General features: G+C 38.9%; 2 protein-coding genes across 2 annotated transcripts; one reads left to right on the top strand and one right to left on the bottom strand.

The window, feature by feature from the left end:
* Positions 1–538: 538 nt before the first annotated feature.
* Positions 539–9,196, top strand: LOC103407509 (uncharacterized). Its single transcript, XM_008346432.4, has 9 exons — positions 539–1,088; positions 3,944–4,663; positions 4,992–5,087; positions 5,165–5,248; positions 5,413–5,647; positions 5,744–5,904; positions 7,172–7,450; positions 7,534–7,695; positions 8,531–9,196. The coding sequence occupies exons 1-8, from the start codon at positions 558–560 to the stop codon at positions 7,588–7,590; spliced, it is 2,163 nt and encodes a 720-aa protein (XP_008344654.3). The 5' UTR covers positions 539–557; the 3' UTR covers positions 7,591–7,695; positions 8,531–9,196.
* A 102-nt stretch (positions 9,197–9,298) lies between these two features.
* On the bottom strand, positions 9,299–11,415 carry LOC103407499 (chaperonin-like RbcX protein 2, chloroplastic). The gene is made up of 5 exons (XM_008346424.4): positions 10,690–11,415; positions 10,299–10,390; positions 10,154–10,211; positions 9,817–9,882; positions 9,299–9,712 (listed from the first exon to the last, which is right to left on the bottom strand). Exons 1-5 carry the CDS (start codon positions 11,029–11,031, stop codon positions 9,593–9,595), a joined length of 678 nt encoding a protein of 225 aa, XP_008344646.1. The 5' UTR covers positions 11,032–11,415; the 3' UTR covers positions 9,299–9,592.
* Positions 11,416–18,345: the final 6,930 nt, after the last annotated feature.

Here is an 18,345-nt window from a genome sequence, read left to right as displayed (position 1 = left end):
TTAACATTTGAAAATATGATTAACAAGTACAAAAGGTAGGTTCCATTAAAAGTGACAAAATGGAACATAAGTGCTCCTCTTAGAAAGTTAGGAACCCATCTACTATGACAAAAATGTCTCTAATCTACTAACACATGATCACTCACATCTAGGTCTAGGAATCTAGTATGAAAAATCATAACCCTTCTTCTAACATCTTCTTTCTCATTTAAAACACAAAACTGCTAGTCGTCTCTATTTCTCCTCTCTTTATAGGCTACATTGTAATACTTGATATCAATTCGAGAAGTTATTTGATGGCATCGTCGCTCTGAGGGCTGTTCAAATAAAAAAAATAGGTTGAACTTTTATTACACTTCTTACCAGTTCTGTCAATTTTCCCAGCTGACATTACCATTTTCTTTGTTTGACTTATTTTTAAAAGTTGAACACCAACACGGAAAAAATATTTGAAGACCAAATTGAAACAACAACTAAAGTTGAGGGGTAATTGTATAAATAAGCCAGAATAAATAATCAAAGAGCAAATTCCCATTTTATTCTGAAAATAAACACAAATGTTTACCCGAAGGGACAATTCTCTCTCCGGTTCTCTCCCGAAGTCATCCATTTTTCTCTCCCTCTCCAGAGGAGGCTATAGCTCGCTCTTCCGTGGAGCGCGGTGGCCATTGCATGTCACGCCATTCGGCTTCTCCAGCGAGACGACGACGACGACGATGCCCACCGCAGCCTCACCCTCAGTCTCCGCCTCTTCAACAAGTGGGGCCCACTCGGACCTCCTGACCCGGCTGACCTCACCCGACTCCGACGTCCAGCTCAAGTCTCTCAGAGAGCTCAAGAACCGCATCATCGGCAACCGCACCAAGAAGCTCTCCTTCATCAAGCTCGGCCTGGTCCCACCAGTCGCCGCCATCCTCGCCGCTAGAGCCCAAGCCCAGCCCCAGGCTCATCACGACAACAATCTCCTTGTTCAGTCGGCCGCCGCCCTCGGAAGCTTCGCTTGCGGTTTCGATGCCGGCGTCTTGGCCATTCTCGACGCCGGCGTGTTTCCTAACCTCCTCTTGCTTCTATCGCATCCTGATGCTAAGGTACATTTGCTTTCGTTTGTTCAATTTTGCTTTTGGGAACAAGTGTTTGATCGAATATGTCAAATTAATCGAATTCTTGCTCGGTTTTCTGCTAGTTTTAGCTGGATGAGAACGTTTATTTGATTTTGGTTGCGGAGAAAATGCGGAAAAGAAAATGAATTGTTGCTTTGTTGCTTCAGATTATAAGAAATGCGATGTGAATTACTCATTTTAAAAGATAGGAGATCGATACTTGCTCAAGTCTGTCTTTTGTGCTAAAGGTTGACTTCGCTTGTGAAGTTTATAATTTAGGCCAAAATTAAAATTACAAGAAGCGCAGGTATGAAGAATGGGGAACTTGGTTTACCAAAACTAGAATTGTGGTTAAGCTAAGGGGAGTGATTCGGCACACCCATTTTCTCCTAATGCACGCTCATGTTTTTTTTTCTGTCCCTTGATTCTTCTTTAATTGATTCAGTCCAGAGGCCAGAAATAAGCATGGGTTGCGGGGGGAGAAAATGGGTGTGCGGAAATCACTTCCTTTAAACTAACTGCATTTTATCTTCAAACTATGTTTAGTAGTTTATAAGCTATTGAGTGATCAAAGATTTTCGGCTTATGGAGAATTGTCATCACTATGATGGAAGTTCACTATACAATCAAAGACATACCATTTTTAGTCGGTGCCACAATTAAGTTGTACCACAACAAATATCAATGCAACATGCTTTTCCTGTGTTAAATGTACCTAGGGTATGACTATGGGTTCTGGGTCATGCGTCTGTGCAATGGCTAGGTTATTCAGGATTCCAGTTTGAATCAATGGACTATTTGTAGGAATTTATCTTAGGATCTTATGATGCTTTCATTTGCAAGATTAACCAAATATGGGAAGCAAGAAACCTGGAATTTGTTTTTGAAACCTTTCAAAACTTCAAAGCAAGCTTTGCTCCAACCGGGGAAGAGTATCGGGTCTACTTGCTAATAAGTGCCAATTTGCCATTTTCCAGATTGGACATTTTTGAGATATGTGTAGCAAATGTGTGAAAGTGGAAGTTGACAAGTTTGTATGGATTTGAAGTTTATGTCTCATAGGCCTAGGATTAAATCAGTTTTTGAATTGAGTCTTTAGTCTAAGAGATACAGGTCTTTATTCCGGATTTAATCTAATGCACAAATATTTAAACTATTTTGTTGAACCTAAATGTGATTGAAGTTGTAAACGTCTTAGTTGTCCTTTCTTGGGTTTTAAATCGGGTGTTTTAGTTTATAGAAATAATTTTTTAAATGTTTTTCATATTTGAAAGTTCTAGGTTAATTAGGTCTTTTAGTGAATGCTTTTTGTGTTTGAAAGTTCTAGTCCCGATACGGTGTTATAATTAATCACTTCTATATTTGAAGGTTTTAGTCCTGATAGTAAATGTTTGTTTATACTCCATAAAAATGTACTCAAAGAATTCAGGTTTTTAAAAGTGGATTAAATGATTGTGTGTATTCATGTATTTGATATACCACGTCAATAATGGTGTATCGGATCCACATTTATTCTGGCAAGGGGCGTGTAGCTGTTGTGCTTAAGACCATTCACCCATATTTTAACACATGCAGAATCATTAATATCTCCTAAATCCAAAACCCATTATAATTTATTGGTGAATTCTGACAATGTATCAGATACTTGTTAACCTACAGTATTCTCTCTCTCTCTCTCTCTCTCTCTTGTTCATGGGTTCTCTTTACTGTTCAATAACAGCACCCCGCTTCTTTCTTTTCTTAACTTTTGATCCCAACTTTTAATATTAATTTTACTGAAATATCTTGTATTTACCTGCTGTCCCAGGACTCAAGCAACCTATCTTCTTGAACTCAAGCAACCTGTATTATAATGCCAAATTGATACTAGGATTTTTCATTTGTACAAGAACTACAGGCGATTTTCACTAACCTGTGCTATGTCAACCACTACTATAAGAACTGGATATATTCCATTTGCTACCAGATTGTAAGCATATGCCCAAAGGATGATCTCAAGGGCCTTTGTTTTATTAAGAAAACTTAGCAAAAGCAACTAAAGAGCTTTGAGTGACCATAGTGAACTGAATAAAAAAACCTTCTTTTCGTTTTTTTCTATAGCAAAAGACATTTGTTTATAAATTCATAAAGCTCCAAAAAGGTATTTATAATGAAATAGTTTAATGATATAAATAAAAAAATGGGAATGGGTTTATGTTTCTCTATTTAAGACAGAAAAAGAAGCCATAATTGTAAATGATTAGGATTATAGAAGTGACTCCCATATGAAAAATCCTGTATATCTTGATGATATAAACAATACTCCTGATTTGGCAGTTTTGATTTGAAGTTGGATCAAAACATTGGTAATAGAGAGAATTGTGGAATCCACAATCCAGAATTATAGTTTATCCATGTCAAGGTGTCAGGTATGTGTTTTTTGAATGCCTGATGCTCAATAAAGTTCACAAATAATAATGTGTATAACTCTACAAATTATGAAAGATAGAGCCACTAGACTGACACTCCATTTTCCAATTGTCTGCTGTTTATGAATTTCTCTGTATTCCCCTATCTCACATCTTTTCCCTATGAATAATTCTCTCTAATCTAGTGGGGTGGGGCATTGGAGTGGATATGAGAGAAGGAAATCTTGTTCTTCCCTTCTTACTGAAAATTAAATGTATATGGACCATATTGACATGTTCATCTATTCTGTTTCAGTTAGTTAATGTGTCACCAAGTACTCTGATTTTACTCTATTTGCAGAATTGGCCCTTGTTTCTAATATGCCCTGCTTCCATGCATACCTTTTCTTTCTAGCTCATTTAAAATGCCATTCGATGGTTTTATTTTTATTGTAGGTTGTCGATGCCGGTGCACGTTCCTTAAGAATGATTTATCAGTCAAAACTGGCTCCGAAGTGTGATTTCCTTCAAGAGAAAAACATGGAGTTTCTTCTTTCGTTATTGAATAGTGAGAATGAAAATGTTACTGGACTTGGTGCAAGTATAATCATACATTCTTGTGAGAATACTGCTGAACAGAAGGCACTGTGTCATGATGGTGTTGTTAGGAAGCTAATTAGCCTTCTTGAAGGTTCTCTAATTCAGAGAGATAATAGTTTAGAGTCTCTAGCCACAATTATGAAAAACAATGTTGAAGCTGTTTTAGAGTTTGTGGGATCTGAAAATGGAAGAGCTTTGAGTTCTGTAATTGAATTGACAAAGGATAGGTATACCCGTACCAAATTATTGGCCTCTATGTGCTTGATTGTTATAAGGAACTCCTCTTCTTGCTATTTGCAAGATATAGGCATCAAAACCAAGTTGGTGCATCTCTTGCTTGAACTTCATGATGATCCTGGTCAAGTTGGAGATGAAGCTCCCTCAGCTTTTTCTGGTTTAATTTCAGAAAAGCTGGATCTACAGAAACTAGCATTTGAGGCAAATGCTATTGATAAACTTTACAACCACTTGCAAAAGAGTCCGTTGCATCACAAACGCTTGGAAGGAATATTGCTGGCACTGGCTGATCTATGCTCAAAGTTGGAGAGCTGCAGGTCTAGATTTCTGTCATTGCAGGTCTGTTGCTTCATATAATACATTAACTTGTGCCTGGGTTAGCTATTACAGTTTTGCTAAGAATACTCATTTTTTCCATCATCGTTTGTTTTCCCATATTTTCTCTCATATGCCCACATCTCCTTCATAAAAATAAATATAAAAACTTAAAAACCAAAAATAGAAGTTGTAAAAAAAGAGTCCCCTTTCCCCAGTAACAGTGGTTTCTGTGAGCAAATCATCATGACCTCATTTCTCTTCTTTGTCTTATGTCTTACTAAGCTGTAGAATTGATTGTTTGTTGAAAACCCAGCCAGTTTGTAACTTCTGATATTTTTCCTCAATATAGGCGTTGAAATTGGTATCTGATGCCCTAACTCATGATAGTTCTGAAGTACGTACGGCAGCTTGCATTTGTTTAAGATGTGTCTCTCGGTCAATCAAGGTTTGCAATGTGTTCTAGGTCAATAATATTTAGAATTTTATTACACGCATAGGTGTTTCTAAGAAATTGTCATTCAGAATTTGTGTGCAGGTAATTTTATGAATGAAATGATTGTCCCTCCCTTGGTTCGGCTATTGGATGACCCTTCTACGTCTGTCCAGGTATATGCTTTGCTTATCACTAATAAACCCGTTTCTATGTCAGCTGAGTCTAGTCCCATATTATTCCCAAGAATTTACGTTTGATTGAAATACAGATATGCATTATGCAGTTGCATCAATGCAAATCGTTTCTAAAATTACCTTATGACTTCTCTTTGTTTCAGGTTGCAGCTCTCAGCGCGATTGGCAACATAGTTGTTGATTTTACCATGCGTAGGTCATTATTTGTACAGTGTGGAGGCATGAAACAGCTTGTTCAGTTATCAAGATCCATGGATTCAACTGTGAGGTTAAATGCTTTATGGGCATTAAGGAACTTGATGTTCCTTGCTGACAATGCCTGTAAACAAGAGATCTTCATGGAGTTTACAGCTTCTTCATTAGCAACTGTCATCTGTGGTAATGTGATGATTTGTTGGTGGCAGTTCAGAATTTTTCCTTTAATAATTTTTCTTTATATGTTCGCTTAACATTAAATGTATTTGCACCTTGCAGACCCCGAACCTTTTGTCCAAGAGCAGGCTCTTGCACTTATTCGGAATCTTGTTGATGGATGTGTGAAGTCCATTGACCTCGCCTTTGCTGAAAATGGCATGATATTAGATGCCGTTGGGAGGCAGTTGCAGAACGTTTCAAAAGATGAAATTTGGATACAGGTTAGATGTCTTTCTACAGATTGATGACATTAAGTAGCCATATTATAGGTACCTTGGTGACATGCAGTCTAAATTCTGATACTTCATTCCTTATTGCCAGTTTGTTTATAATGTACGTAACTGTAAATTTCTGAAACATGTGTTTGGTATATCAGTCTAATAATATTGTGAAATCATGCCAGTTCTAAATTCTGATATTTCATCCCTAGATTGCAAGTTTATTCTGCATAACTGGAAATTTCTTCAAATGTGTATTTGGTGTATCAGTATAATATGCAAAAACTGAACTTATCCCATAGTATTATGATTGGTTTGTTTAACTGGGGATAATTTGGAATACCATGTTTTGATTGAAGGTTTATTCATAAAAGATGTTTTCTAGTTCTGGGTCTTGCAATTAGTGGGCCATTGAGTTGCTTTCCTTGAGTCAGAAAGCAGGCCTTAGTTAAAGTGAAATCATCTCCATCTTTAATATTGACTCTAATTGTGCAAAAGATTTTATGCTTATAAGTCAAGTACCCAATTTAGAAGTGAATCCTGTGATGGCCTAATGGGGCTATTAGAATACCAGTGTTTACCTTCTCCTGATTAAAGTAACTGTTCGCTATCCCATATCGGCCATAGGGAAAAAGAAGGAATAGTTTAAATAAGATTACCTGATTCTAACTAAAACCGAGGCCTTTTGTGATAAAACCCCACACCTAACGGATTGGGTAGATGATAATTATCAAGTTAGGGACAGTATCGGTGTTGTTGGAAGTGGGGCCCTCGACCCGTCTCTCTGAAAATTTTACATGGTATCAGAGCCAGGGGATGGGCCCGTACTGTCACGTGATTGGGTGGGTCCTCTTTGGCCTTGCGCGGTGATGGGTGGGTCCCCTTTGGCCCCACGTGTTGGGTGAGTCCTGATTTGGCTCCACATGGCTGCCAATGTGTGGATGTCCCATGTGTAGGGGCGTGTTGGTTATCCCACATCAGCCAGAGGGAAAAAGAAAGAAGGGTTTAAATAAGATTACCCTACTCTAACTAAAATCGAGGCCTTTTGATATAAAACCCCACACCTGACGGATTGGGCAGGTAGTAATTACCAAGTTAGGGGCGGTGTCAGCCCGTCTCTCTGAAAATTCTACAGTAAGAAGATTTAAATATGCTGAAGAAAGTAGTAGGCGTTGAAGCTTTTGACTCCTTTCTAGTTGTTATCGTTGATCTCATCGTTTCTATATTATTATTTTACTTTATAATAGGGTTTTAAGTTGTTTTCATATAGGGAATGTATGTGCTTAGCAATGTTGCAAGTGGGAATGAATTTCACAAGGAAGCAGTTATGCATCAACTCATTCCACAAGCAGATAATGGGACACAATCTTTTATTCTCAAGTTTTTGCAGAGTAATGAAAACCAATTACGTACAGCTTCTGTCTGGGCCATTGTGAATCTTACTTTTCCACTAAGTCCTGGTGCTTTGAGCCGGCTTGTAAAACTACACGATGCTGGCGTAGTTTCTCAAGTAAAAAGCATGGTCAATGATCCTTGCCTAGATGTGAAGGTCGTTATCTTATATCTCAAATTGGTTATTTATCCATCTGATTTAATAATCAGTTGAATCTTATCTGTTTCATTGTGGCACAGCTTCGAGTAAGAACAGCGGTTGGGCAATTTACAACCTTTGGTGATTGCTCAACATGATTTTCCTACCCTCAAACCACTGGCAAAGAACAAGAGTAATGATGAAGTTGCACTAGTTTTGACCTCATTGTACATTCAGCGTCCGTTGTGGCGTGCAACCACATGGTAAGCTTCAAACAATGAATTCATTTTTTGTTAATAGTAAGCTTTGACCAGAGGTCGCACTTGGTGCGATGGCAAGTGCCTTCGCCCATGAGCGGTAGGTCTCGGGTTCGAGACTTGGGAGCAGCCTCTCCATAAATGGGGGTAAGGCTAGCCGACATTCACCTCTCCCAGACCCTGCGTAAAGCGGGAGCCTTGTGCACTGGGTACGACCTTTTTAGTAAGCTTTGACCAATTTATCATAACTCTGAAAATGAGAAATTTTAGTATGACTTTGTTGTTTTAATTCAAAACTATTCCTATATAAAGTGAAAGTGAGGTTAATTGTACGGGCAAAATAATAGAATAGTAGTAGTATTCCAACCAAATTTCTCTTCCTAACTTTGGCCCCCATTATGCCCTTTAAGCCCAAAAAGAAACTCATATATATCAAAACCAGCTGGAGCACTCCAGCTCCGCCGACTCGACCTCACAGTGCAGCAAGAGTGGGAGAGGGCATCCGGAATAGAGACATCTGGGGGGTTTGGGGCCTATAACAATTTGGTCCTTTTAATATTTAGCAAAAACCACTCTTAAAGTTACAAATTGCTACGCTTTTGACCCCTCCTCCGTCTGTCAAACTATCATCTCTTTTAGTGTTTCTTTTTTTTTTTTTTTTCATGGCACCAAGTAGACTCGTTTTCTTCTCACTTGCACTCCTGATTGGTGCCATGGCCATTTTGAGCCCTCTATATATCTTTTCCCCACCCCACCAAATGTGGCCTCAAGAAAAGCTTTTGACGACGTGAAGTTTGTAATTAGCCAAGTTTATGCTTACATCATTATTTTTTCGTCGCAGGTGTAACACATTACTATCCTTCCAGTCAGTGGTCCGGAAGCTATATAATTTTGAGGGTACTGACCAGGTTGCCTATTCCATTTTTGTTTCCTTATTTTTGTTTCTTTGGAACCCCTTTTAATACCTTGTATGACATGATGGATGTAGTTGTAGTTATGTAAACTTAGTGTACTGTCTGACGCACTTCACATTGCGTGTACAATACCGTGGTGTCATGTCAGATTTGTAAACATGTATACATGGGCAATCTTTTATTTCCAAATGTATAAAGTGACCAGAATAATCGTGGCATGTTGTTGCGTCAAAGGCCTCGTGGAAGCTTTTGTGTTGAGGAGTATCGGGCAAAGGATGCTCCGATGCCGCTGTGATTGAGGCAGGGCTGATTGTGTTGTAGAAGATTTACCTTGGCTGCTTCCGAATTGAGAAAGCCCTATGGGAACTAGTACTGACCAAATGAGGATTTGGGTGAGCTCATATCTGACCAAATGATGCATTTTCTACATCAGTTCAGATTTCAAGTTTGTGCATTTCGATGTAAACGGTATTTTGTTTTTCCATGCGGACATCCTATCTCTTTCTTTGTATGCATTTTCAACCATATTCTTTGGATTTGAATTGGAGGATTTTAAAAATTTTCTCCAAATTATTCATCTAAGTATTTTAAAATTCTTGCCGAGGATGTAAACATTAATAGGCTTAAAATTAGTTTCGGGATTCGTTTCCCTTCCATTGTAAGAGAGGAGCTAGAAGGACAATGCTCGTTTTCAGTTAGTGATACGAATTTTGTTTCATTTACTGCAAAACGTACGAGGAGTTTTCGTTTACATGGATTCAATCGCAACCAAAGGGCCTGAAGCTCTTGAAGTTAGGCCAGGTGGTGAGGGAGGGTGAGGAGGATATTTGATCAAATTCATACGTTATATACAATTTACAGATATTCGCCAACTTATTAGTTGGACTTGGTGCCAAATAATATACCTAGACTAGACTAGACTAGACTAGACTAGGAACAACAAACAAGGCTCAAGCTCAACCATGCACGACGAAGGCCACAATCCCCCGTCAGCCAATCTTCTCCGTGTTGTCATCGGAGGGCCATATCACAGTCTCAATAAGCCGTTCACGCATCAACTCCAAGTTCTCGTCTGAGATTCCTTGATATATTGCGGCATGATCGCATTTCTGCATCAAAGTGCGTCCAAGAAAAATACTTCTCACATTGTTCAACATCTTCCGTGCCATATATATGCTTTGCTTGCTCAAGAAAAATGCTTGAAATTGCTTACCTTGACCCATTTACCATAGAGGTGCAGCCGTGTCACCATTACTCTCTCAGCAAGTTCCTGCCTCTCCTGTCAATCAGCACGCCTTGTATTTCCGTCATTTGTGTAAATTTGCAGGTAAAACATCAAAGGGACAGAAAATATTGGTGTGAAAGTGAGTCTTGTGCTTTAGATTGTGAGGTTTCCAGAAAGTGATTTCAGCTACGCAAACGAGTTGCGAAAGGAATGGTTCAGTGGAACTCTCTGTTCAGCGTCTAATACAATTATAATCGAAACAAAACAAATGTCGTCCCTCTTTTGAGTTCTAAGCAACCACGGAACACAAGATTTTATAGAGTACCTTCCCAAGGGTGCGGAGGAACCGCTTCCCGTCTCCAGGCTTGTGAGTTGCAACAAAACTGTCCCAAAGAAAATGGAAGCAGGAGTTAGATAACAGTCCATATTACGAAGATACGTTACAAAAAGCGGCCTGATCGATCACTTACTCGTACAACCACCTATATTGTGTTGGGTTCATCTCATACAGCTGGTTCATAACAGTCCTCACAGCCTTGTACGTAAAATAGTTGAGTAATTGCTGCAGGCAGAGAAATTACAGTCAGCTACGTTACAATAAGATGCTCCGTCTACGGTCATCTTCCCACATCAAATGGACTCTAGAAACTAACCAATCTACATAGAATTTCAAACCGCGAAACGGACCACAAATGAAGCTGTAATTCTTGTATAAACAAAGCCAAACGCAAATTTCTAAGATAAGTATCATGAAATCAACCACCAAAACACCAACAAACTACATCATGTTATGTAAGAGATCAGTTGAACATATAAAAGATCTTGTACATCAAAATTATCAGTAGGAGGCAAGTTTCTCACCGTTTTAACATCCTCAAAACTGTCTTCGTATTGCCCTGCAAGCTCATTAACAATTACAAAACCCCGGTTCTTTCGCTTCCTCATACTCCTTCTGCCAATACCAGGAATAGCTTTCATCGAAAATCGCCTGTCGTGGCCGGAATCAATGAACGAACTGACCAACTCTAAGGAGCCTGGCTTCACCACATGCTTCTTGGCCATTGAATTCCTCTGCAAACCCATTTCTCCCCCGCTCTTGAGATTCATCGCCGTAGTCGGCAGCGCATCCAAACACAGGCAAGGACTAGTGTGCGAGTCCACCACCGACGAACCCACCACAGACAGAGCAGCCCCCACCATCATATCTCACTCTCTCTCAAAAGCTCAAACCACCTTTTTGAGGAACACCCAGATCAGAACTCTTCCCAAAAACCAATCTGTGCAGCTGGATTCAGGGAAATGCCAAGAATCTGGTGATGGGTTTTCCGAGAAAATGGGAGATTTTGATCAGAAATATAGCCAGAGATTCAGGAGTTATGAAGAGAGGGAAAACTTGATGATGAACGAGGATGGTGTTCTGGTGCAAGTAAAGGTGTGTGAGAATCTGGGAGGTTTTGAAGGTGTGTGAACATCAACCAGACAAAAGTTTGAGGTCCAAATTACTCCAACACAAAACGTTCCAACACAATACGTTCTTCCTTATTTTTCTCACCTTTTCTTAATATTCAATTTATTTTCTAATATCTAACATACCTGGTGGACGGGTGCTTTCTCCATATTGGCTGGCTTCTTGCCACGTGGAAGGATCTTGTTGGCTGGGATTCTGAAAAAGTATCTGTATATTCCACATTAGGGGCGGAAGCATAGGGAGGTTAGATTCTTTTGCTTGAACGTGTGTGGTTTAGAATTGAGCTTTGACAAACATGAGTTTGTTCACCTTTGGCATTGACTTCTATTCACAGTCTAAACACCGAGATTTGTTATTATAAAACTTAATATGGTTAAGTTGAAAACAATTTTATTGACATTGGTGGTGGCCCTTGTATCATAACAAGTTATTATTCCAACACGTTCTATGCCCAATTTATTAGTTTCAAGTTTGCTTTTTTAAGCTGGACTTTCGAAAAGTTAGGGCTAGCTTCAGCTTAGGTGTAGTGAAGGAATGATTAGGCCTTCAAAAAGTTGTGTTGGCTCTAGTAAATGAATGATGACCGAGCTCTTGAAAAGAGGTTGTTAGCTCCGACATAATGAATTGATTTGTTCTCGGCGTGGGGATTGATTTCTTGAGTGACCCATGAGGAGATGACACATCCCGACTCGGAATGTCCACTAGGACTCCGAATCGAGCTATGCTGGCCGACACTTGGAAGGTGACGAAACCATAAAGTGTGATAATATGTAAAATGTGAATAAATTTAAAGGAAAACTAATGAAAAGGGTTTGAAAACTTTGAGTTTTAATGATAAGGACAAAATAAAGGGTAAAGTGAATAGTACCAGGATTGACTTTTTAGTGTAAAAATGTGGTTTTTTGTTAAAGTGAACAGTACCGTGTGCTTTTCGTTAAAGTTCCCTAAATTTAAACCTAAAAGTGCCTATATACACGAGTGCGTGGTGAGCGATTTTGGACCCATTTCACACGTGATACAGAGCATAAGAAAAGTATAATGAGGTAAGATAATAATTATACCATCATAACGAGCCACCTGAACTGGGGAGTGTCACAAGTCCTCGTCGATACGAAACTTTGCTACTAGAACCTGGAAGGGTGCAAAAATAAAAAGTGTGAGTGAGCAACACAAAGATTTTCAAAATCATTTCAATTATCAAAGGTAGTAACCCCTGGCCGTAAAACCTGTATAGTTTCCAGAAAATCATACTACGTATAAGTATGAAATCAAAAGTATACTAACAGAAAATCTATAAGTATACCACGACACATCATCTCATTAGCAATATAAATAATCATGTGCTTAATAACCCATACTAGCACGCCAGTCAAAGTCACCTATGGTGACCTGTACAACTGCAACTATATCTCATCAATCAATGCTAGAACATAAGTCGGAGTCACCTATAGTGACCTTTACAACTTATCCATATCTCATCAGTCAATGCTAGCTCATAAGTCGGAGTCACTTATAGTGACCTGTACCACTTATCCATATCTCATCAATCAATGCTAGCACATAAATCAGAGTCACCTATAGTGACATGTGCGACTCATCCATATCTCATCAGTAAATGCTAGCTCATAAGTCAGAGTCACCTATAGTGACTTGTACGACTCATCCATATCTCATCAGTCAATGTTAGCTCATAAGTCGGAGTCACCTATAGTGACCTGTATGACTCATCCATATCTCATCAATCAATATCCAAGTAATATGTCAACCGGATCCACCTCTTGTGGCCTGTACGGCTGAACCCATAGTTCATCACATATCCCTGCACACGAGTCAGAACCACCTTTAGTGGTTTGTACAACAGGATTGGGTGTAAATAAATACGTTCAAGTGCTACGATTACGTGAAGACTGTGTGAATAATCGCAGGTCACCTACAAGTCGGAACCACCTGTAGTGGTCTGTACGACAGGACTTTGCACTTACCTTGGATCCAAGGTAAGCGTAAGGTATGGGAGGTGAACATCACGTGAAGAACTGTGCCCTGGCCACGGACGGGAGCACTAACACCGAGGTGCTGGTTTATGAGCTCTAACTGCATCTATTATAACATGTACGATTCATGGGCAACCTGTACGACAATGTCGAAGTTGCCTATCATTACAACCTGTACAACAAGGTCGGAGTTGCCTAAAGCATAAATATAGTCATGCCATAACTCGATCATTTTAAGTAACACCATAAACTCACCTGAACTTACCTGTGCGTCCTGCATTCCTCTTCGCACTTCAAAGCATCCACAGTAATTACTTACAGGTAGTATACATATGGATATGCCATGATGCAATCTAATACTCAACCATGTCATAGCATTTACCAATATATACATATATATAACATGGCGAAATATTCATAATCTGTAACGCCCCACTCCGGAACTATTTATTTCAGGAATAATTATCGGGAACAAGTCCAACTAAATATTAGTTTAATTAACTATCATTACTTACGATTCTTTACTTCAATCTCTCAATTCCTCACACATTGATTTATGACCAACATTTAACCACCAAAATCATAAGGTTAAATCTCACCTTTTCCCCAAATTCCTTCACATTGCTCAATTCCCCAAACAAGGCTTTTGTCTCGATTATTTAATCTCATTTATTGTATGGCTGCATCTAACATCTCGTTAGACCGCCTACGTACCCTAAACAGGGATAAAGCCAATCGTAGTTCACATTAATTATTTGTAGGTAACATGCATATGGATATACCATGACATAATCTAAACTCAACCATTTTGTAGTACTTTAGAACATATAAATATATATAACATGGCACAAATTGCTTAATTCAATTTAAGAGTATTTTTTGAAATTATCAATCATGTATATATATGATAAAAAGGAAAAAATCCACTCACCTGGAGTCTGCCCTACCATTTTCCTAGCATGTACATCGAGGCGTCTCGGACGAATGGCGCCTAGAACAATTTTCAAACTACATCTCATAATCCTTATCAATAGATCATGTAACTTACGTAAAACACATCCCTAAAGACGTTTTAAAATGATTTGATACCAATTAATCAAAAGTCAATTGTCGGTCAAGGATCGACGGTAGGGTCCATAACTCTACGTAACTCGATCCGGAAGATCTGCTCTTCAGATTTCTGATCAGAAACTTCCAAAGATCCACATTATGCTTCTAAAATATTATCCTAAAATTTCACTATGATCCAATGGTTGGATCTCCGCCAATTGCCAAAACAAGTTGGTGGTTAACATTTATTTTATGAACTTGCAAATCCAATTCGGGAAGAGCCACAATTCGGATTCCCGATCCATCAATTCCTATAATCTTCAAATATTATGTGTTATCACATATTAAAGTTTAGTAACGATCCAACGGTCAGATCATCGATTCATATAATAATCAAGTGATATACCTTAATCAAACTAGGTTCAGAATAATCCATTCACATCATATGGATATCAACTATGAACTCAGGCATCTAAAATGAGTTAGAAAGACATCTTCAATCCGCTGGCCACAAGCCGCCGCGGGTGGTGGTCAGTCGCCCCGACTAGCCGGAAAACTTCACTATTTCTAAAAATTCTCAAAAATTACATAAATGAAGATCTCAACGAGTAAAGCAAACTTTATACCTATGGCCAAGGCCAATTTGGCAAGAATACACCTTAAACTGGCCACGAACCGCCGGAAAACCCTAGAAAAGGGTGTGCTTCAGTTCGACCTCCATATTCACTCCGACGCCTTGACCATTGCTTGGGCTTTGTTCTTGAGGTTGAGGGGAGTAAATGGGTGGTGGTAATTGGTTGAGTTAGCTTCAATATTTACGGATTGTCGCCATACACCTACATGGACCACGGTCGGTTTTTCCTCCAAAATACCACCAAATTCTTCTAATTTTGGGATGGAAATGGAAGAGAGAGGGTTAGGGTGGTATTTCTAGGTAGTGGTTCAACACAATTCATTGGAAATTGGCCGGAAAATGCACAGATTTGGCCTTGATACTCAGCCGGGTCGCACGGGTCAAGGAGGAGACCCGATTTTCCCCTCCTTCTCACCTTCCCTCCTTTCCCTCCATTCTCCTCTCTCTGGTTGGTCAATCTCCTCTCTTCCTCTCCTCCGATTGGGTTGCAACCCCCTCCTCTGTTTTTTCCTTGTTTCCTTTCTTTTTCTATTTTTCCTCTCCCTCTGCCACACACACACACACACACACACATACACACACACACCCATGGCATATAAATCATTTAATAATAATAAAATAAACATAGTGTAAAATAATTAAAATAGTATTTCATTCCAAATACCTTCGGGTTCGTAACTCAATAAAACTTCAACCGTAACTCCAAAATCACTTTTACCTGTGCCTACGCGTCCATAAGATCGATCTCTATCCGAATATGTCAAGAAACATGACGAAATATACGCGAATCACATACGTCCTCGAAAATCACGCTTTACCCACAGGGCATTTCCGTAATTTCATGTATTAAAATTATAAAAACCATAATTTTTAGGGACGGGTTGTCACAGAAGACGTGTTGGAGAATAGAGTTCCACATATAAATTGTATATTATTTTGCTATATCTTTGATGTGAAACTCTATTATTTAATAACTCATGTATTAGGGCATAGTTATCTATTTCCTTTGGTTTGAAGGATGCAATCTACTATTACCTTGACCGAAAATTTAGCCAAACTATAAGAATTTAGACCCTACAATTCCAAAAATAAGAAAAACAATTCAAGCAAGAGGTATCAATGATTGATACAAACGAACTTGCGTTAAATAGTTTACGAATGGAATATAAACGTGCAAGTTTTAGTTTTTAGTTTTGTGTTAGAGACAAAAGAGAGAGACATGGGAGAAATGTGGAAAATAGAAGATTGAAGGAAGGATGAGGGAAGACATGTAGAAGAAATATAATGGAAAAGGCACACAAAATGAAAACTAAGAACAAAAAACCATTTTAAGTTGGTCTTTGTTGTGAAATTGAGAATGTGTGTGCAGTGGAATAAAATAAATAAGAGACAATATTTACGAGGTTCGGCAAGTATGCCTACATCCTAGGGGCAACAGTAGTACTTTCATGCATTATCTGAAATCATAGGAGTACAAAATAACTCTCACTATTTTATCTCTTCTCTTTAGCCTTGGTTCGTTGGTATTTTCTCCTGCATCTCTCTTCTTTCTTTCCTTTCTTTCCATCTCTTGTTTCTTTTCTCTCTTCCTTTCCTCTTTTCTTTCCTTTCCTCCGTATGTTTCTCACCTCACTTCTTTCCTTTATTCTTCAATCTTTTATAGGTAAAAGTCAGGACCTAACAAACCATCCTATAGGTTATTTTAATACATTAATGGGAACCAAAGTCATCAAGTGAATAGTAAACTTTAATCATCTTTTGGAATCTTCATCCATACTGCATTTTCAATGCGCATTCATACTGCTTTTATAACACTCCCCTTTGAATGCTCACATGTCTTCGATTAACTGTCTCACTAAAACTTTTCATGAGATGAATGGATGGTCTGAAGGAAACAAAAAATATTTTGTTCATGTGGCCAATGTCACGTACTCTTAGATGCTCCCTTTGACCGATGCCTCCCCTGATTATAAATTTATAATAAACCAACTAACTTATCATCAAGAAAATGTCTGTCAACGCAATCCTTGAACTTATGAAGTGAAGACGTTGGAGATATGTATTTTTTTAAATGATATGAAGATGTAGCAACAAATGTTTACTTCATTGGTCGTTGTAGGATCAATTTATTTCCATATGTAAATACAACTCCTTTTTTGTAAGCAATTTGTATGTAGACTAGAGAGAGATTCAAATCTTGCTTGCCTAATAAGACCATGAATTTTGCGGCTTCATTAGAATAGAAGTGTATGTCCTTAATGTTCTAAAGACATCAATTGATAAACTTTATTTCATTCTAAAACTCATATGTTGGTATTATTCTTCATAAAAATGTAATATCTGATTCAATGTATTATGCTAAATGGATTAAGGCACATACTTTACTAAGATATGAAACTTCTAGACCAAGTATCCGTTCATCATTGCCCCTCACAAGCATGAATGATCTCTCTATGTGGCAGGAACGGCAAGCATGGTGATGGCGTCACTCCATTACACACGCCTTTTATCTATTCTCTCTTTCCTCCGTCCTCGCCAACTCCCAATTCGAAGGCTTCGACGACGACACCGACAAAATCGACGATGTTGACGACGACGACGACTCCTCATTCATCTCCCCACTCGCACCTATCCTTCCCTTACCGCCACCTCCCAACTGCATCCACTAATCTCTCCCTACCCGACCCGAATCCTAACTCGATTCTCGATTCGGACTCTCCATCTATCAAGATCAAAGATCTACCTTTCCAACCCCAGTAGAAATCTCCCCTCGATGCCCTCTACAATTATTGAAAATGCCACTCCCTCTGATTCCGATCCTAAACCCTCTGCCGACCCCAAACCTCCTCTGTGCCGAGATCCTTTATTGTGGAGATTGCATGTGGAGACTGCCGTGATTTTCAAGAAGAACTTCAATCTTTTGGGTGTCAGACGGTGGCAACGGCAACGATTCACCCTTGTTGTTAAAGGAAGGGCATAACGTGTTAAAGTTCTACATGAGTAGGCAGATATGCTGTCAGGGGCTTCTGGTGACGCTGGAGCTCAAGAGCCGCCATGATTTGATCTCCTCCATTTTCAACTAGGTAGTCCCCAGTAGGGACGAGATTTGAAAACCCATAATTTTTTTTCAATAAGAATTATTAATTTTTTTTAGGGTTAATCTCTGTTTACTACCCTAATGTTTCGTGGTTTTCAACATTTAGTACATCAAGTTTTTTTCGTCCTAGAGTCATACCTAAAGTATAAATTTTGGGACAGTCTCATACATCCGTTAGTCAAACTGTTAAGTCTCCCGTTAATTGTGACATGGCGCCCACGTGGATAATAACTGGGCGCCACATGTCAATCTGAGTCCACGTGGATATTAAAAAAAT

Source organism: Malus domestica, chromosome 11, assembly GCF_042453785.1.
Source record: "Malus domestica chromosome 11, GDT2T_hap1".
NCBI classification, from domain to species: domain Eukaryota; kingdom Viridiplantae; phylum Streptophyta; class Magnoliopsida; order Rosales; family Rosaceae; genus Malus; species Malus domestica.
The sequence above is the reverse complement of the archived record's forward strand: the minus strand, read 5'-3'. Positions and strand labels throughout refer to the sequence as shown.

Bases quoted from the DNA above. Each gene is read 5' to 3' on its own strand.
- LOC103407509 (XM_008346432.4), top strand. From the start codon at position 558: ATGTTTACCCGAAGGGACAATTCTCTCTCCGGTTCTCTCCCGAAGTCA. The intron at 5,905-7,171 runs GTTAGATGTCTT...GTTTTCATATAG, and splicing joins AAGATGAAATTTGGATACAG to GGAATGTATGTGCTTAGCAA. The intron at 7,451-7,533 runs GTCGTTATCTTA...ATTGTGGCACAG, and splicing joins ATCCTTGCCTAGATGTGAAG to CTTCGAGTAAGAACAGCGGT.
- LOC103407499 (XM_008346424.4), bottom strand. From the start codon at position 11,031: ATGATGGTGGGGGCTGCTCTGTCTGTGGTGGGTTCGTCGGTGGTGGAC. The intron at 10,391-10,689 runs GTGAGAAACTTG...CTCTGCCTGCAG, and splicing joins GTTTTGAGGATGTTAAAACG to CAATTACTCAACTATTTTAC. The intron at 9,713-9,816 runs GTAAGCAATTTC...ACTTTGATGCAG, and splicing joins TCTATGGTAAATGGGTCAAG to AAATGCGATCATGCCGCAAT.